At 39.8% G+C, this 21939-nt stretch overlaps 1 protein-coding gene across 2 annotated transcripts; it reads left to right on the top strand.

The window, feature by feature from the left end:
- Positions 1-3195: 3195 nt before the first annotated feature.
- LOC127649120 (armadillo repeat-containing protein 6-like) lies at positions 3196-21659 on the top strand. Of its 2 annotated transcripts, none has more exons than XM_052134073.1 (8): positions 3196-3293; positions 3562-3695; positions 5406-5491; positions 5576-6143; positions 11547-11692; positions 11794-11925; positions 14166-14303; positions 20470-21659. In XM_052134073.1, the coding sequence occupies exons 1-8, from the start codon at positions 3277-3279 to the stop codon at positions 20680-20682; spliced, it is 1434 nt and encodes a 477-aa protein (XP_051990033.1). In that variant the 5' UTR covers positions 3196-3276; the 3' UTR covers positions 20683-21659. The 2 variants fall into 2 exon arrangements, with proteins under 2 accessions (XP_051990033.1, XP_051990034.1); XM_052134074.1 differs by having other exon boundaries at positions 3211-3293; positions 3558-3695.
- Positions 21660-21939: the final 280 nt, after the last annotated feature.

Below are 21939 nucleotides of genomic sequence, written 5' to 3'. Positions count from 1 at the left end.
GGGATTCACTCAGCACAGATATTACAACAGAGAGCGCATTACCTTCCGCTGGAACGAACAGGCAGTGAAGGAGAGCGCGCGACGGTGATGAGAGATTTTATATTCAGCCGGAGGCCGCGAGCTCAGCGTGATGACGCATGCAACGTTGCAAAGCAGCTCCAGTTTATATGTTTGTAAAAAATGATTTAAAGTGGTTTTTTAGAGCCCTTGAGGGAATGAGAGGTGGGAGTGCGATGAAGCTGCTTGATCTTTTGATTTCATATGATTTGGTGTGATATTGCCCCTTAATTTTATTATTATTATTATTCTTTTTTTAATTTCAACTTTATTTTTATTTTAGTTATTCTTATTTTTAACCCTAAGTTAATGTAAGATATGATTTCAAATTTGTATTTCTGTTTTGTTAAACTGTGTTGAGCCTTTCATTCGATATTCTTACGCACTGTAGAAAGAAAACATTTGCCTTGGTTGTATGTATAATTTTGTATTCAATAATAAAAAAATAATAATAAATAAAAATTATATGTTTGTATTTTGTGTCCAGCATTTAATACAAAAATAAACAATTTAACCCTTGTGTGTCAATTTAAAAAAGTTGCTCAGAGGTCCTTAGAGGACAAAAAATGTCCGCGTCAAAAACTGCCATAATAATATTATATATTAATATTATTTTCCACTTTCAGTGAGTTAATATTTTTAACCAACATCAGTCCTGATCACAACTACCAAATATGCATTCATTTTTAGGATTTTAACGCTTTACATGCCAGTTTGTTTACATAATGCCACTGTTGTTTACACACACACACACACACACACACACACACACACACACACACACACACACACACACATTTCTAAATACACACATACAAAACACATAATTTTATCTGCATCATTTATTCAGTTGTCCTGTAGGTCTCTATAATACAGTAAACAGAGAATAGGGGAAAAGCTTGTATTTGTAAAATGTATATTTTGAAGCCAGGGATCCAGAATGAAATCATAATATCATATAATTCATGATTTAATGATTTAATGGCCCTGGGATCAAATATTGCAGTTTTAATGGGTTTCAATGGGGACATTTTTGTCCTGAAGGTGCTGAGTGTAACTATTTTGTGTACACAGGGTTTTATTGATGTATTAGAGGAACTGAGGATGAAATATCAAAACTCCCTCAAAAATACACACCTTTGGCAAAATGCATGCTGTTGGCATGAACAGCCGAAACAAGGGATAAAATATATAAAAGTAACGTCCTCTCGCTTTCAACTGCTTTTATTTTCAGCAAACTTAATATGTGTAAATATTTGTATGAACATAAAAAGATTCAAAAACTAAGACATAAACTGAACAAGTTTAACAGACATGTGACAAACAGAAATGGAATAAGGTGTCCCTGAAAAGGGGGGGTCTGCATTAAGTACTGCAGTGCATCTCCTCCTCATAGACTGAGGTGTCTGAGGTGTGAGATGTTCCCCCACTCTTCCACCATGGCACTTGCAAGTTCCCGGACATTTCTGGGGGGAATGGACCTAGCCCTCACCCTCTGATCCAACAGGCCCCAGATGTGCTCAATGGGATTGAGATACGGGCTCGTCGCTGGCCATGGCAGAACACTGACATTCCTGTCTTGCAAGAAATCACGCACAGAAGGAGCAGTATGGCTGGTGGCATTGCCATGCTGGAGGGTCATGTCAGGATGAGCCTGCAGGACCACATGAGGGAGGAGGATGTCTTCCCTGTAATGCACAGCGTTGAGATTGCCAGCAATGACAACAAGCTCAGTTCGATGATGCTGTGACACACCGCCCCAGAATATGATGGACCCTCCACCTCCAAATAGACCCGCTCCAGAGTACAGGCCTCGGTGTCACGCTCATTCCTTCGACGATAAACACGAGTCCGACCAAAACCCCTGGTGAGACAAAACTGTGACTCGTCAGTGAAGAGCACTTTTTGCCAGTCCTGTCTGGTCAAGTGAAGGTGGGTTTGTGCCCATATGTGACATTGTTGCCGGTGATGTCTGGTAAGGACCTGCCTTACAACAGGCCTACAAGCCCTCAGTCCAGCCTCTCTCAGTCTATTGCGGACCGTCTGAGCACTGATGGAGGGATTGTGCGTTCCTGGTGTAACTCGGTCAGTTGTTGCCATCCTGTACCTGTCCTGCAGGCGTCCACTGCGAGGACGATCAGTTTTGTCTCCCTGTAGCTGTCTTAGGCGTCTCACAGTACAGACATTGCAATTTATTGCCCTGGCCACAGCTGCAGTCCTCATGCCCCCATACTGCATTCCTAAGGCACGTTCACGCAGATGAGCAGGACCCCGGGCATCTTTGTTTTGGTGTTTTTCCGAGTCAGTAGAAAGGCCTCTTTAGTGTCCTAAGTTTTAATAACTGTGACCTTAATTGCCTCTCATCTGTAAGATGTTAGTCTTAACGACCGTTCCACAGGTGCATGTTCATTAATTGTTTATGGTTCATTGAACAAGCATGGAAAACTAGTTGAAACCCGACACTAAAAAAAAACATCACAAATAAAATAAAAATCTATTTGAAGGTTTATCAAGGCCACGATTAGATCTTTATGTGATTATATGTTTAAACGTGATGAAACGTAGTACATTAATAAACAAATGGGCACTGATATAAATTATCTCAAATAATTATTCAAAAATAAATACAGAAATACATTTATTTCTACACATTTTAGTATATATATATATATATATATATATATATATATATATATTATGTTGACGTATGCATTTATTTACATTTTATATCTCTAAAATTACTTATATATATATATATGCTTAAAATTAATTTATGTGTTGATAGATAGATATATTTATTTATCTACGACTTTGTTTATTTATTTATTTAAAATACAAAAACAATATTTTAGAGAGTAAGCAATGCTTCAATATTATTCCCTGTCGAAAGCTTCTTTTATATGAAATAGGAAGTGTGTTTAAATAAATATTTCTTAAATAAATTGCACGTATTTTACCGCGAGGAGGAAACTCATGAAATCTGAAGGCGGAACGTATTTTCCTCACAAGTTTAGTCCGAGCGCCATTAAAGAACGCACAACCGCAGCGCTTTCTGCTATTCACTAAATTTTTACGTCAGTTAAATTCCGCAGGGTTTACTTACTGTGGAACGCTTACTCTTTTACCGCACTGCCTTCTGTTCTCCTGGGCGGGGTTTTGATGTGTAACAAGAATATTATCTGTCTTATTTGAAAAATATTTGTTGGACGTTTGATTCGAATGAGCGAAACTATCAGGTAGTAACTTTACAGTGTGCAAAATTTTATCTTTTAATAAATAATGTATTTGTTTGTGTCACGCTTGCTTGCAGTGTATTGTTACCATGGTACAGTGATGCTATCACATGATAATGCATTAGTACTTTGATATATACCATGATATTTACATGGTACTTCAATGCCTTGATATTGCCATTGAGCAGGTCTTAAAAACATGGTTCTTTAGAAAACGTTTGGACAAACAAGACATTGAAACTGAACCTGTGTTGTGTTGTTTTGGAGCAAGTTCTGTTGCAGTCATGGCCAAACGCAGAATAACACAGGAGACTTTTGATGCAGTGGTCAGAGAAAACATTGAGGAGTTTGACATGGAGGGAAATGAAGCATTGGTGGAGGCCATCGAACAGTTTGAGTCTCAATGTGAGTTAACTCTTGTGCAACCTTTTTCGTTTTTTATCATGTTTAGCCTATGGAGCAAATACATGCTTTTCCCCTATTTACTGTTTGCTGTATAGCAGGCCAGTTGAATAAATGATGCAGCTAAAATTGTGTGTTTTGTATGTGTGTATTGAGAAATGTGTGTGTGAATTGTCGAAGTTCGCTACCTTTTATCTGCCACGGCACACTTTTTACGACTAAAAATTATAAGGCACACCACTATCCCACATAGGCTAACCATCATCAATATTTGTCCTTTTCAAGAACTTCCATGTTTTCTGTCCATCTTAGTAGCATGTTTACATGTAATGTTTGAAATTAGGCTCATACAGTGCTTGCGTTAGACTTTCTCATCGTCCGTCCTTTTGACGGACAGGGTCGTAAAAATTCAGCCAGAATCTATTATTACCCGTTATTTTAATTGTCAAATTTTAATGATAATAAGACATTTAATAGCTTTTATTTTCATTCACATTTTCATTTTTAATCATGAACCTACAGGACGAGCATACAGCAGATTATACATGTATTTATTTATGACGAGGACAGATGAACAACAGAGACACGAAGCAGATGAATGTTTCAGAGGAGGCCACTAAAACACGACATATGAACAACGCAATATTACAAAAAACAAATACGAATAAAATATGAACAAAACACGTAAAAAATTAACTGAACAGAACTCGATCGACAACTCAAACCTTCCTCCTGGTCCGCATCGACTTAAACTGGGTGCTCTGCTGTGCATAATCAAACGCATCAAGGCAGACTGTTGCTGAGGTGATTGTTGTTAGATTTTGCGTCTTTGCCTTGGACAGACGACTTCTCGTGGCAGTTTTAATTTGGTTCTGGAGGCTGAACCCAGCGTCATTGCCCGCATCGCCCTCCACATGACAATAGTTCCAGAAAGCATCACAGAGGGGCGATTTTACCAGTTTGCCACGTAAAAAAGTGTGTGAAAAACACTTTGGTGTGACGTCATTTCACAGACTTCAATGTATTCTGCAGTGCTGACACGAGTCATGTGATGACCATTTACACGTATAAATATCACTCACTTCATAGACTTCAATGTGTTCTGCAGCGCTGACGTGAGTCGTGTGATGACCATTTACACGTATAAATATCACTCACTTCATAGACTTCAATGTATTCTGCAGCGATGACACGAGTCATGTGATGACCCTTTACACGTATAAATATCACTCGCTTCATAGACTTCAATGTATTCTGCAGCGATGACACGAGTCATGTGATGACCATTTACACTTATAAATATCACTCGCTTCATAGACTTCAATGTATTCTGCAGTGCTGACACGAGTCATGTGATGACCCTTTACTCGTATAAATATCACTCACTTCATAGACTTCAATGTATTCTGCAGCGCTGACACGAGTCATGTGATGACCATTTACACGTATAAATATCGCTCGCTTCATAGACTTCAATGTATTCTGCAGCGCTGACACGAGTCATGTGATGACCCTTTACCCGTATAAATATCCCTCACTTCATAGACTTCAATGTATTCTGCAGCGCTGACACGAGTCATGTGATGACCCTTTACACGTATAAATATTACTCACTGATCAATCTGATCTATCAAGACACAAATCTTTCCATAGCAGCTTTAAACGTGTGTATGTGGTGATCGGATGATAAAGTGATTTTATTTTAATTCAAAGGTGTGGACCTCAGCAACATTGTGAAGGAAGTGCCAAAAGTTTCTTTGGAAGAAAACACGCAAGACCAAACTCACGAGGTTCTTCAGGTACGTTCACGTTCTACAACATGCCATGTTCGGATGTCAAACATGAAATATCTGTAATATCAAGAATACTGGCATGTTTTCCAGGCTTTAGAGTCACTTAAATCTGCAGTGGCGTCATCGTCTGCATCTGTGCCGGAGGATCTGCGAGTGTTCACGGAGCAGTGCTCGCTGGACTTCGCTCGGAGATACCTGGCGGCTCAAAATGACGCGTATCCCACGATCCTCACCTGCTGCCAGAGAGCCGGAGAGGAGAAGGAGGCGCTCTCCGTTGCGCTTGTCGCTCTCTCCGCGCTAACAGACGGCCAGCCGGACCTCCTGGATGTGGAAGGACGAGAGTTTTTGATCAGAGCTTTAACGGCGCACCAGTCGGACCCCGCTCTCACCTGCCAGTGCATCCGTATAATTCGACACTTCTGTCTGAAACATGAGAATAACAGGCAGGCTTTTGTGAAGGCAGGTGCTTTGGCACTGCTCACCGGGAGCGTCACACGCCACACCGAACATCCCGAGGTCGTGAGGGAGGCCTGTCTCACGCTGAGGGTCATGACCTTCGACGATGACGTGCGTGTGCCTTTTGGACAAGCCCATGAACATGCTAAGATGATTGTGTTGGAGCAGAACGGCCTGAAAGTAATTACTGAAGCTGCTAAAGGTGAGCTTTACTGTTACATAAGCCGGTGGGGACATTTTGGGTGATTTGGGTCTTTCTATATAACATGGAGGGAAGTCAAGTAATAAATCTCGCTAAAAAAAGTATATTAAATTTTGACACAAGTTTTAGCATTCATCAAGCTCTCCCATTCAACCCGGTTACCATAGTAATGAAAGTAAAAAAAATCATCAAACTAATATTTATAATATTATAAATATTCTTTAATTAATGGGAAATATACATTAATTAAAAAAATAATAAACATTTTGTTTCAGAACTGTCCAGCACCAAATAAGCTAAAAATGCTTAATTTTACTGCATCTATATTGCAATTAGTGTGGCACGATTTTGACAAAAAACATGATTATTGATTATTTCACTTGATAGTTTAATTTATCCATTATTAAATCAAGACGGGGTCTAAAAACTTCACATCGGCCCTCTTAGCAGGATGGAAAACAAGTTATTCAAGTGTTGACAAAATACAAATAATAAAAAAGTAATATTTTTATAACTGATTGATTATTAAACGTTTATAGGCTCATTAACTCGTCAATTTTTTATCTTTTTATGAGCTTGTGGCATAAATTGGAGCAGATTTCTGTCGTCTGGTGAATAAAATGTAAATATCATGAGTTGAACATCATGTGATGTCAGTAACAGACAGTAGATGACTGTACACACACACACACACACACACACACACACACACACATGTTGGTGCAGCTATCATTATGAGGACTCTCCATAGACATAATGATTTTTATTCTGTACAAACTATAGATTCTATACCCTAACCCTAACCCTACCCCTAAACCTAACCCTCACAAAAAACTTTCTGCATTTTTACATTTTCAATAAAACATTGTTTAGTATGATTTTTAAGCGATTTGAATTATGGGGACAAAAGAAATGTCCTCATAAACCACATTTATAGCATAATACCCTTGTAATTACTAATTTGTAACCTAAAATTTTTTTCTCATAAACCACATAAACAAGCCCACACACACACACACACACACACACACACACACACACACACACACACACACAAACACTCTCTCTCTCACACACACACACAAACACTCTCTCTCACACACACACACACACACACACACACAAACACTCTCTCTCTCTCACACACACACACACACAAACACTCTCTCTCTCACACACAAACACTCTCTCTCTCACACACACACACACACACACACACACACACACAAACACACTCTCTCACACACACACACACACACACACACACACACAAACACTCTCTCTCTCACACACACACACAAACACTCTCTCTCTCACACACAAACACTCTCTCTCTCACACACACACACACACACACACACACAAACACACTCTCTCTCTCACACACACACACAAACACTCTCTCTCTCACACACAAACACTCTCTCTCTCTCACACACACACACACACACACACAAACACTCTCTCTCTCACACACACACACAAACACTCTCTCTCACACACACACACACACACACACACACAAACACTCTCTCTCTCACACACACACACAAACACTCTCTCACACACAAACACACTCTCTCTCTCTCTCACACACACACACACACACACACACACACACACACAAACACTCTCTCTCTCACACACACACACAAACACTCTCTCTCTCACACACAAACACACTCTCTCTCTCACACACACACACACACACACACACACACACACTGTGCAGTCTGATGACTTATTATAAACTCATTTATATTTGATCACAACATATTTAGACATTATCAAACTATTATTTGTCAAAGTTTAACAGTTTAAAATGGATTTGAAGTGTCAGTTTTTATAGTGTATGTGATTCTGCTGCAGTCAAACCTGACCATGATGTTACAAACACAGAATAAACATTTTATACCAATCATTGATTTCAAACATACAAATCTAAAAACTCAAAGTAAATGTCAAATAATGTCAAGAAACAGAAATTAACTGCAAAATTCTGAAAATTAAAGGATAAAACAGAAGAATCAGAATAAACATTTTGCAAATGTGTGTGTGAGTGTCTGTGCGTGAGAGCGTGTGCGGGTGTTTGCGTTTGCGTGCGCGTGAGCGTGCATTTGTGCGAGTGAGTGTGTTTGTGTGCGTGTGAGTTTGCGTGCATTTGTGTGAGTGAGTGTGTGCGTGTGAATTTGCGTGCGTGTGCGTGCATTTGTGTGAGTGAGTGTGTGCGTGTGAGTTTGCGTGCGTGTGCGTGCATTTGTGTGAGTGAGTGTGTGCGTGTGAGTGTGCATTTGTGTGAGTGAGTGTGTGCGTGTGAGTGTGCATTTGTGTGAGTGAGTGTGTGCGTGTGAGTGTGCATTTGTGTGAGTGAGTGTGTGAGTGTGCATTTGTGTGAGTGAGTGTGTGCGTGTGAGTGTGCATTTGTGTGAGTGTGTGCGTGCGTGTGAGTTTGCATTTGTGTGAGTGAGTGTGTGCGTGTGAGTGTGCATTTGTGTGAGTGAGTGTGTGCGTGTGAGTGTGCATTTGTGTGAGTGAGTGTGTGCGTGTGAGTGTGCATTTGTGTGAGTGAGTGTGTGCGTGTGAGTTTGCGTGCGTGTGCGTGCGCGTGAGCGTGCATTTGTGTGAGTGAGTGTGTGCGTGTGAGCGTGCATTTGTGTGAGTGAGTGTGTGCGTGTGAGCGTGCATTTGTGTGAGTGAGTGTGTGCGTGTGAGTTTGCGTGCGTGTGCGTGCGCGTGAGCGTGCATTTGTGTGAGTGAGTGTGTGCGTGTGAGTGTGCATTTGTGTGAGTGAGTGTGTGCGTGTGAGTGTGCATTTGTGTGAGTGAGTGTGTGCGTGTGAGTTTGCATTTGTGTGAGTGAGTGTGTGCGTGTGAGTGTGCATTTGTGTGAGTGAGTGTGTGCGTGTGAGCGTGCATTTGTGTGAGTGAGTGTGTGCGTGTGAGTTTGCATTTGTGTGAGTGAGTGTGTGCGTGTGAGTTTGCATTTGTGTGAGTGAGTGTGTGCGTGTGAGCGTGCATTTGTGTGAGTGAGTGTGTGCGTGTGAGCGTGCATTTGTGTGAGTGTGTGCGTGTGAGTTTGCGTGCGTGTGCGTGCGCGTGAGCGTGCATTTGTGTGAGTGAGTGTGTGCGTGTGAGTGTGCATTTGTGTGAGTGAGTGTGTGCGTGTGAGTGTGCATTTGTGTGAGTGAGTGTGTGCGTGTGAGTGTGCATTTGTGTGAGTGAGTGTGTGCGTGTGAGTGTGCATTTGTGTGAGTGAGTGTGTGCGTGTGAGTTTGCATTTGTGTGAGTGAGTGTGTGCGTGTGAGTGTGCATTTGTGTGAGTGAGTGTGTGCGTGTGAGTTTGCGTGCGTGTGCATGGCGTGAGCGCAGCATTTGTGTGAGTGAGTGTGTGCGCGTGAGTTTGCATTTGTGTGAGTGAGTGTGTGCGTGTGAGTGTGCATTTGTGTGAGTGAGTGTGTGCGTGTGAGTTTGCGTGCGTGTGCGTGCGCGTGAGCGTGCATTTGTGTGAGTGAGTGTGTGCGTGTGAGCGTGCATTTGTGTGAGTGAGTGTGTGCGTGTGAGCGTGCATTTGTGTGAGTGAGTGTGTGCGTGTGAGTGTGCATTTGTGTGAGTGAGTGTGTGCGTGTGAGTTTGCATTTGTGTGAGTGAGTGTGTGCGTGTGAGTGTGCATTTGTGTGAGTGAGTGTGTGCGTGTGAGTGTGCATTTGTGTGAGTGAGTGTGTGCGTGTGAGTGTGCATTTGTGTGAGTGAGTGTGTGCGTGTGAGTGTGCATTTGTGTGAGTGAGTGTGTGCGTGTGAGTGTGCATTTGTGTGAGTGAGTGTGTGCGTAGTGAGTGTGCATTTGTGTGAGTGAGTGTGTGCGTGTGAGCGTGCATTTGTGTGGAGTGAGTGTGTGCGTGTGAGTGTGCATTTGTGTGAGTGAGTGTGTGCGTGTGAGTGTGCATTTGTGTGAGTGAGTGTGTGCGTGTGAGTGTGCATTTGTGTGAGTGAGTGTGTGCGTGTGAGTGTGCATTTGTGTGAGTGAGTGTGTGCGTGTGAGCGTGCATTTGTGTGAGTGAGTGTGTGCGTGTGAGTTTGCATTTGTGTGAGTGAGTGTGTGCGTGTGAGTGTGCATTTGTGTGAGTGAGTGTGTGAGCGTGCATTTGTGTGAGTGAGTGTGTGCGCGTGAGCGTGCATTTGTGTGAGTGAGTGTGTGCGCGTGAGTGTGCATTTGTGTGAGTGAGCGTGTGAGCGTGCATTTGTGTGAGTGAGTGTGTGCGTGTGAGTGTGCATTTGTGTGAGTGAGTGTGTGCGTGTGAGTGTGCATTTGTGTGAGTGAGTGTGTGCGTGTGAGTGTGCATTTGTGTGAGTGAGTGTGTGCGTGTGAGTGTGCATTTGTGTGAGTGAGTGTGTGCGTGTGAGTGTGCATTTGTGTGAGTGAGTGTGTGCGCGTGAGCGTGCATTTGTGTGAGTGAGTGTGTGCGCGTGAGTGTGCATTTGTGTGAGTGAGTGTGTGCGTGTGAGTGTGCATTTGTGTGAGTGAGTGTGTGCGTGTGAGTGTGCATTTGTGTGAGTGAGTGTGTGAGTGTGCATTTGTGTGAGTGAGTGTGTGCGTGTGCATTTGTGTGAGTGTGCATTTGTGTGAGTGAGTGTGTTTGTGTGCGTGTGAGTTTGGGTGCGTGTGCGTGAGTGTGCATTTGTGTGAGTGAGTGTGTTTGTGTGTGTGTGAGTTTGCATGCGTGCGTGTGAGTGTGCATTTGTGTGAGTGAGTGTGTGCGTGTGAGTGTGCGTGCGTGTGTGTTTGTTTTGCACTGAGGATGTTTTAGAGTCTCACCCTGTAATTTCTGTCTGTTTTCTTTGTTTTTTCATTGTATTTAACAGATTAAAAAAATGGCTCTGTTGTTTGGTCTTTCTCATTCATTTTCAATGGCCATGAATACTGTACCAAAGGTGTGCTTTTTTTAAATGTATATATTTATTTATATTAGGAGCACTTCGACTTATCAAATCTAGCCCAATTTTTTACCGTATGGAGGAAGTCACCAAGTCTTGTACTGCTCCGATTAAGGAAACCATTTTTATTACATTTAAAAAATTAAAAAAAGTAAAATGACATAATACTATATAAGGGTTATGTAATGAATCCTGTTCTATATTTGCTGCAATATCTCTTTGATATATGAAAAATAAAACATTAAAATATATCTGAATCTACTCCATTCTTTTATTTTCTAATTGTCTAAAAAATGCTTTGAAAATGTGACACTGTCTGGGCATTTTGGAGATCCATTGGTGTTAGATATACGTGCCGGGTCGCTAAAGACCTGTTTGGTGAAGCACCTATGCATTTTAAGGTTAATTGTTACCCATTGTGGCATATTTTGGACGATGATTGTTTGGTAACTTTTAATTGTGCTTGTCTCAGCTCACCCAGAGAACACGGCAGTGCTCAGTGAACTCTGTGCCACCCTCTCTCGTCTCGCTGTGAGAAATGAGTTCTGTCAGGACATCGTAGAGCTCGGAGGCTTGAAATTCATGATAAAACTCCTGGCTGACAGTTTAGATTGTCAGGTGAGCAAAGGAGTCTTTTAATATGAAGTTTATCCATGAAATGCATCCTGATGCACAGAAGTTAACTGAAAGATATGGTTTGTGTTTATGTTGTCCTCCAGGAACTTGTGAAGCAGGTGCTCAATGCATTGAAGGCCATCGCAGGAAATGACGATGTCAAAGATGCCATTGTGAATACGGGCGGGGCAGAACTGATTGTCATAGCGATGAACCGTCACATGGCCAATGCACAGGTGTGACCTCTACTAGTGCATGTCTTTGACCCCAGTCATACCTGCCGTTAAGATGCGTCTCCTGTGACAACTTGTGTGATCGTAAAGTGCGAAAAAGTCATAAATGTGCGAATGAAACTGGCACAGTTCATCAACTTAAGCCAATCGTTGGCCTACATTTCACAGCAGTTGAATTCATCAATCAGTCCAAGATTTATTATGAGGGCTTGTTTAAGGACGTGTCAATGTACACCTGCGTCAGACGGACTCTTTTGGAGTGTCTCTGTTGCGTTGTGTCATAAACGTTCTGTTTTAAGGTCGCTGTGTCAAGTTAAACGAAGTTTGGAGATCCCTGCATTCAGATTTGCTCATCTTGTGCTGTCTGCTGTCAGTAAGTGTGGTTTGTTCTCTATATAAGCTGCTCGTTGCCTATACAGCGAGTTTCACTTACTGCCCCCTGGAGGAAACAGGTGGTACTACAAGAACCGACTTGGCAATATAAATAATAGTTTAATAATCAACTGAACCAAAAACACACAAACATAAGCACACAGAGCAGCTGCCTGCCATTCTCTCTCTCTCTCTCTCTCTCTCTCTCTCTCTCTCTCTCTCTTTATCCCTCGCATGCCCCCATCAGGCTGATTGGGGACCAGGCATGCATTGTTCTAGCCGCCCGCCTCCTCCGCTCTAGACTCTTCCCGGCGTTGCCTCAGGCTGGGGAGCACGTCTGCTGGCGGGTCATCCCCGCCTTCCTCGACCTGGGAGGAGACAGGAGGGCAAAAACAACAACAAAAATACAATTGGCAAGGGAAAGGCCAAAACGGAGCGACAGAGAGAGAGAGAGAGAGAGAGAGAGAGAGAGAGAGAAAAACTCACTCACCGGTTCTCTGATGCATCATCAGGTGGTCCCCAATCACTCCTCCACCCTCTCAGGTAGACGGCAGCCACTCCTCCCCGGGTGGACCGGAGTCAAACGCCCGACCCGTGGGGACACTCCTCCACCCCTGGCAGCTCTTCCCTCCTCCCCTCGTGGACGGCGGTCTTCTCTTGACCCCTCCGTGTTTCTGGGAGACGGCAGGGCACTCCTCCGCCCCTGGCAGTGGCTCCATTGCTCCAGGTGGTCGGGGAGTCCAGTCCCCACTCGCGTCGTGGACAGGGCTGTTCTCTGCGTCTGGGCTACTCCGTCCCCCCCGGTGGACGGCAGCGGCGCTCCCCTGGGTGGACGGCAGTGTCGAGGACTCTGTGGCGGGCATCCCTCCTCCAAAAATTTGGTTCATTTTAAGTGTTTAGGCTTTTTATTGGCATTAGGACATGGGCAAAACATCTTGGTCATAATAATTAATAATTTGACATTATTTTGGTCAAAAGGCATAATGTAACTACTACACCAAAATTATTTTAGGATTTACGAATTTCGATTTTTACAACAAAATTCTTTAAAATTAAGTTGCGTAATCTTTAACAAAAAAATATTTGTTTTTAATGAATCATAATGAATTTAATCTTTTTAAAAATGTTCAATTTGATGTAATTTTGTTATAAAATTGAAATGCGTAAATTTAAAAAAATAGGCTAAAATATTTTTTGGAGTAGTTCAAATCGCAATCGGACATTTTTTTCAAAATAATTGCAATATATATATATATATATATATATCCATCCATTCATCTTCAACCGCTTATCCGAAGTCGGGTCACGGGGGCAGGTGCTCCAGCAGGGGGCCCCAAACTTCTCTATCCCGAGCCACATTAACCAGCTCTGACTGGGGGACCCCGAGGCGTTCCCAGGCCAGTGTGGAGATGTAATCTCTCCACCTAATCCTGGGTCTTCCCCGAGGTCTCCTCCCAGCTGGACGTGCCTGAAACACCTCCCTAGGGAGGCGGCCAGGGGGCATCCTTACCAGATGCCCAAACCACCTCAACTGACTCCTTTCGACGCAAAGGAGCAGCGGCTCTACTCCGAGTTCCTCATGGATGACTGAGCTCCTCACCCTATCTCTAAGGGAGAAGCCCGCCACCCTTCTGAGGAAGCCCATTTCGACCGCTTGTACTCGTGACCTAGTTCTTTCGGTCATGACCCAGCCTTCATGACCATAGGTGAGGGTAGAAACGAAATTGACCGGTAGATCGAGAGCTTTGCCTTCCGGCTCAGCTCTCTTTTTGTGACAACGGTGCAATTCTTAAATGATGCATTTTGCCCTGAAAACTGAATCGGTGAGGCTTCTCAAGCTGATTTATTCTGTGTTTTTGTCATGTTTTCAGGTGTGCGAACAGGGTTGTGCAGCGCTATGTATGCTAGCTCTACGTAAACCCACTAACTGTACAGTCATCATGGAGAGTGGCGGAGCGCTGGCGACACTGCAGGCCATGAAGAATCATCCAGCTGATGTCAATGTACAGGTAACACTATATGATTCCTCACTTACGTTTGATTAAAAGGGTCATATCATACATGATTATAATATTTCATATTTTCCTAGTACTTTTGTTTAATTTTAGTTTGATTTAAAGTGTCAGTTTTTGCAGTTAATGTCATTATGCTGCAGTCAAACCTGACCATGGTGTTACAATGTTAAAAGCGATCACAGATCTGGTTTGTCCAAATGTGGTGTGGCTCCCGACTGTCCCATCTAGTGATGGCCCTGGTGCCAATGCCACTGTTCACCCTTTGTTTAAAGAATCCATTAAATGACCATTTTTACCCCCTGTCTGGCACTTACAATTAAACAGCCCTTTTTTGGCTGCTATGCCTTTCAGACTTTCTGTAAACACCCGCTTTGTTTGTTGCTGTCACAAAGGGGTTGCAGGTTTGCTTTCAGGTTCAATAGTGTCTTTGTGAAGCTGCTTTACAATGTGACAGATTTATAAAACAGTCAGTGCAGAAATGATCCGGGATCTTGTTCAAAATAAACTCGTGTTGTGATTCTTCAGAAGGATCTGCGGAGTGGCAGGTGCTACACACAGACAAGCGGCAGAAGAGTTCACACACTTTACCACATTTTACTCTTGTCATTAGTTCTTCTGGTGTTTAGGAATAATATAATAGTCTTATTTCCTCGTTATTGCCTCACTGTGACTGGACGGGTGAGTTCCTGAAAACCAAATATCCAGTTTTGCAAGTTTCAGTATGTTTACATGGTACACAAAACTCTCGGTTTGACTCTTCTTTTAGAAAACAAATAAAACCACTAAACTATTTTACTACCTGCTTTTTGGTTTTGGTATTCAGTCTTTTTTTTTTTTTGCCTAAATAAAATGTTACTGGTTTCTTTAATCAGAGCAGTAGAAGATTTGGTGACTTTTCCTACATTTGGCATCTGAACGTACAAAAAAATAAAAAATTGGGCTTGATTTGATAAGCCTAAGGGGTCATTAAAAAAAGCTACACCTTTGGTATCTGCTGTTAAAATTGGCCGATAATTGAAAATAATTCATGGGAAAGACCAAAAACAGAGCAGTTTTTCATTTTATCTGTCAAATACAATCAATTAATCAGCCACAATACAGAAAAAACTGAAATTACAGGGTGAGACTCTAAAACATCCTCACTGCAAAACATACACACACACACGTTTACACACACATTTACACACACACGCACACATAGACAAACACACTTATACACACACACATGTTGGTCTACCTATCATTATGAGGACTTTCCATAGACATAATGACTTTTATACTGTACAAACTATAGATTCTATCCTCTAAACCTAACATAACCCCTAAACCTAACCCTCACAGAAAACCTTCTGCATTTTTACATTTTCAATAAAACATTGTTTAGTATGATTTTTAAGCGATTTGAATTATGGGGACACTACAAATGTCCTCATAAATCACATTTATAGCATAATACCCTTGTAATTACCAGTTTGTAACTTACAAAATTGTCCTCGTAAATCACAAAAACACGCACACATACACAAACACACTTATATACACACACAAACACTTATAAACACACACACACAGACACTCCGAGATTAAGGGGTGAGATGATAAAACGCAGAGAACAAGGGCATCAATAAGTGAAGCTCTACAGACATCTTTTCATCATTGTTGTCATTATAATTCATATGTTGCTTTCCAGCTGATGACAGCAATCTGACACACACACATACATTTGGAAAATACATTTTAACTATAGATAGTTTCATGCAAAATGTTTACATTGATTCATCTGTTTTATTCTGTAATTTATTTGTTTTTATTTATTGGGTAGGGGTGTGCATTGAAGCCATTATCTGTATCAGTAACTGTTACTATGACAATAGTATCTATAACTGTTACTATGACAATAGTATCTGTAACTGTCACTATGACAATAGTATCAGTAACTGTCACTATGACAATAGTATCAGTAACTGTCACTATGACAATATTATCATAGTAACTGTCACTATGACAATAGTATCAGTAACTGTCACTATGACAATAGTATCAGTAACTGTCACTATGACAATAGTATCAGTAACTGTCACGACAATAGTATCAGTAACTGTCACTATGACAATAGTATCAGTAACTGTCACTATGACAATAGTATCAGTAACTGTCACTATGACAATAGTATCTGTAACTGTCACTATGACAATAGTATCTGTAACTGTCACTATGACAATAGTATCTGTAACTGTCACTATGACAATAGTATCTGTAACTGTCACTATGACAATAGTATCTGTAACTGTCACTATGACAATAGTATCTGTAACTCTCACTATGACAATAGTATCTGTAACTGTCACGACAATAGTATCAGTAACTGTCACTATGACAATAGTATCAGTAACTGTCACTATGACAATAGTATCTGTAACTCTCACTATGACAATAGTATCAGTAACTGTCACGACAATAGTATCAGTAACTGTCACTATGACAATAGTATCAGTAACTGTCACTATGACAATAGTATCTGTAACTGTCACTATGACAATAGTATCTGTAACTCTCACTATGACAATAGTATCAGTAACTGTCACGACAATAGTATCAGTAACTGTCACTATGACAATAGTATCTGTAACTGTCACTATGACAATAGTATCTGTAACTGTCACGACAATAGTATCAGTAACTGTCACTATGACAATAGTATCTGTAACTGTCACTATGACAATAGTATCAGTAACTGTCACGACAATAGTATCAGTAACTGTCACTATGACAATAGTATCTGTAACTGTCACTATGACAATAGTATCTGTAACTGTCACTATGACAATAGTATCTGTAACTGTCACTATGACAATAGTATCTGTAACTGTCACTATGACAATAGTATCTGTAACTGTCACTATGACAATAGTATCTGTAACTGTCACTATGACAATAGTATCTGTAACTGTCACTATGACAATAGTATCTAGTAACTGTCACTATGACAATAGTATCTGTAACTGTCACTATGACAATAGTATCTGTAACTGTCACTATGACAATAGTATCAGTAACTGTCACTATGACAATAGTATCAGTAACTGTCACTATGACAATAGTATCAGTAACTGTCACTATGACAATAGTATCAGTAACTGTCACTATGACAATAGTATCTGTAACTGTCACTATGACAATAGTATCTGTAACTGTCACTATGACAATAGTATCTGTAACTGTCACTATGACAATAGTATCTGTAACTGTCACTATGACAATAGTATCAGTAACTGTCACTATGACAATAGTATCTGTAACTGTTACTATGACAATAGTATCAGTAACTGTTACTATGACAATAGTATCTGTAACTGTCACTATGACAATAGTATCTATAACTGTCACTATGACAATAGTATCTGTAACTTTCACTATGACAATAGTATCTGTAACTGTCACTATGACAAAAGTATCTGTAACTGTCACTATGACAATAGTATCTGTAACTGTCACTGTGACAATAGTATCTGTAACTGTCACTGTGACAATAGTATCTGTAACTGTCACTATGACAATAGTATCTGTAACTGTCACTATGACAATAGTATCTGTAACTGTCACTATGACAATAGTATCTGTAACTGTCACTGTGACAATAGTATCTGTAACTGTCACTGTGACAATAGTATCTGTAACTGTCACTATGACAATAGTATCTATAACTGTCACTATGACAATAGTATCTGTAACTGTCACTGTGACAATAGTATCTGTAACTGTCACTGTGACAATAGTATCTGTAACTGTCACTATGACAATAGTATCTGTAACTGTCACTATGACAATAGTATCTGTAACTGTCACTATGACAATAGTATCTATAACTGTCACTATGACAATAGTATCTGTAACTGTCACTATGACAATAGTATCTGTAACTGTCACTATGACAATAGTGTCTGTAACTGTCACTATGACAATAGTATCTGTAACTGTCACTATGACAATAGTATCTGTAACTGTCACTATGACAATAGTATCTGTAACTGTCACTATGACAATAGTATCTGTAACTGTCACTATGACAATAGTATCTGTAACTGTCACTATGACAATAGTATCTGTAACTGTCACTATGACAATAGTATCTGTAACTGTCACTATGACAATAGTATCTGTAACTGTCACTATGACAATAGTATCTGTAACTGTCACTATGACAATAGTATCTGTAACTGTCACTATGACAATAGTATCTGTAACTGTCACTATGACAATAGTATCTGTAACTGTCACTGTGACAATAGTATCTGTAACTGTCACTATGACAATAGTATCTGTAACTGTCACTATGACAATAGTATCTGTAACTGTCACTATGACAATAGTATCTGTAACTGTCACTATGACAATAGTATCTGTAACTGTCACTATGACAATAGTATCTGTAACTGTCACTATGACAATAGTATCTGTAACTGTCACTATGACAATAGTATCTGTAACTGTCACTATGACAATAGTATCTGTAACTGTCACTATGACAATAGTATCTGTAACTGTCACTATGACAATAGTATCTGTAACTGTCACTATGACAATAGTATCTGTAACTGTCACTATGACAATAGTATCTGTAACTGTCACTATGACAATAGTATCTGTAACTGTCACTATGACAATAGTATCTGTAACTGTCACTATGACAATAGTATCTGTAACTGTCACTATGACAATAGTATCTGTAACTGTCACTATGACAATAGTATCTGTAACTGTCACTATGACAATAGTATCTGTAACTGTCACTATGACAATAGTATCTGTAACTGTCACTATGACAATAGTATCTGTAACTGTCACTATGACAATAGTATCTGTAACTGTCACTATGACAATAGTATCTGTAACTGTCACTATGACAATAGTATCTGTAACTGTCACTATGACAATAGTATCTGTAACTGTCACTATGACAATAGTATCTGTAACTGTCACTATGACAATAGTATCTGTAACTGTCACTATGACAATAGTATCTGTAACTGTCACTATGACAATAGTATCTGTAACTGTCACTATGACAATAGTATCTGTAACTGTCACTATGACAATAGTATCTGTAACTGTCACTATGACAATAGTATCTGTAACTGTCACTATGACAATAGTATCTGTAACTGTCACTATGACAATAGTATCTGTAACTGTCACTATGACAATAGTATCTGTAACTGTCACTATGACAATAGTATCTATAACTGTCACTATGACAATAGTGTCTGTAACTGTCACTATGACAATAGTATCTGTAACTGTCACTGTGACAATAGTATCTGTAACTGTCACTATGACAATAGTATCAGTAACTGTCACTATGACAATAGTATCTATAACTGTTACTATGACAATAGTATCTGTAACTGTCACTATGACAATAGTATCTGTAACTGTTTCTCTATTCTGATTGAGCCGGATGTGGGCGTGGCTTAAACCGGAAGTGTGTCACCCCTTATTTTAACATTTAAGTCTCTTACGTTTATAGTTTCTTTATATAAAATTTGCTCAGATAGGCCTTTTTAAATTTGATTATTATTAATTTATATTAATTATTATTTAATTATTTTATTGATATAATCTTATTTTTTTCTCACCAGATGAAGCTGAATATGCACTGAACATTAACTGGTATTTCTGATTATTAAAATCTGCTGAAACCGAATTTTCGTTTATGTCAGTGTGCTGAATATTTTTTTCTATTAGTCAGATGAATTTGTTATTCGTTTTTAAGTCATTATTCGTGCCTTTCCGAATAAGATATTCGGCTTCAGGGCACATCCCTATTCTTGATGTTAATTTTTACGCATTTTCATTTTTTAATTAAATTATCGGTATAAAAATGTTTCTTCTGTCTTTGTAAAATCATGGTCAGGTTTGATCGCAGCATAATGAACTGCAAAAACTGACACTTCAAATCCATTTTAAGATGCTAAACTTTGATTTAATTGTATTGTTCTTCAGGGAAGAAGAAAAGTCATTGTCATCATAAACCACACATCTGACCCCTCTGGTCAAAAATGGCCGTGAATACCAATGGAAGGTGCCATTTTTAATACCATAGGAGGGTTAATGAAGCTCTATTCAGTGTTGACTCAAACTCTATTTTTGTCTGTTTCAGAGGCAGTCGTGCATGCTGTTGAGGAACCTGGTCGCCCACACACGTGACTTCACTCAGCCGATACTGGAAATGGGAGCGGAAGCGCTGATATCCCAGGCCCTGGCTGCTCACAGGGACTGTGGCGATGTGGGACAGGCCGCTCTACGAGACCTCGGCTGCCATGTTGAACTGCGGGAACTCTGGACAGGCAAGAAGGGAAGCCTGAGTCACTGAATGAACTTTGATGCCAAATTTCTGCTTCATTCAATCGTTCACTATTGAATCATAACAGCGGAGGTCATGCTGAACGTATGCAATTAAACATCCTTTTTAGCGGTATTGAAGTGCATCTGCTGTCTGACTTTTAAGTTAGTGTAAATATATTTATTTATTTATTTATAGTGAAAGTTTTGTTGCCTCTATTTATGGTTATTAGAGTTAGTCCAATTGTCTCTACAACAGAAATGAAACTGTTGGAATATCTGGTTTTGGGAGAATCAAGGGTACTTAATTTAATACTCGATTTAATTCACTCCACTAAATAAATGTGACCAATATTGTTTTTTGGGGATTTCATGTCAACTTTAAACTATATAGTTGTTCTATATTTATGTGTTATTACAGCGGTTTCCAGAATGCTTCATTCTGATTGGTCAGTGGCGCCATCTAGCGGTCTCATATTTCTACATTTATTAATTTGGCAGACGCTTTAATCCATAGAGGAATAATACATCATAAGTGACTCATCTTAAGGAGAACGAAGTACGAAAAGTGCTGCATTTGAAAGTTTCAATTGCATCAGAAAAATACTATCCAAGACAATATACGGATAATGATATTTTATACTAGTAAAAATACAATTGTAGAGCTCGCTAATGACATTTCTACTATTAAGAATGTAATTGCAGAGCTCTGTGCAATTAACTATATATTTAATTCTATTTTTCACTAGTTAAAATTCAGTTATAGAGCTCTTTAATTGGAATTTTTACTAGTAAATATATAATTATAGAGTTCTGTAAATGAATGGGAGTCAATGGAAACATATGACAAGTAAAAATGCAATTTTAGAGCTCTCTAAGTGGAATTCTTACTAGTAATATTTGTATTATACAGCTCTTTAATTTGAATGCAATTATGATGAGTAACCCTGGGAACATTAAAAGATAATTTGGCCTTCCATACACTTCTTGTATCACTCTGCAATCTAAGTAAGCTAATAAAATCATTTAAACTGATATTAACATTTCATGTCCATTTATTTATTTATTTGGCAAGTATTCTTGTAATTAGCTGGATATTGAGTAGTTTTTGCTAAATAAACACCAGAACTCAGACGCAAACTGAAAGGTAGTTATTGCAAAATAGGGTGATCAGGACTTAATAAATACAGCTCAAAGAAGGAATGATTAGGACAGATGAAATGTGATGCTAATAAACAGACAGTTACCATAATATTTGGTTTATATCAATAATATATGTTTGGAATAC

Source organism: Xyrauchen texanus, chromosome 9 (assembly GCF_025860055.1).
Source record: "Xyrauchen texanus isolate HMW12.3.18 chromosome 9, RBS_HiC_50CHRs, whole genome shotgun sequence".
Classification (NCBI taxonomy): Eukaryota; Metazoa; Chordata; class Actinopteri; order Cypriniformes; family Catostomidae; genus Xyrauchen; species Xyrauchen texanus.
This window is presented reverse-complemented; position numbering and strand designations above follow the sequence as displayed.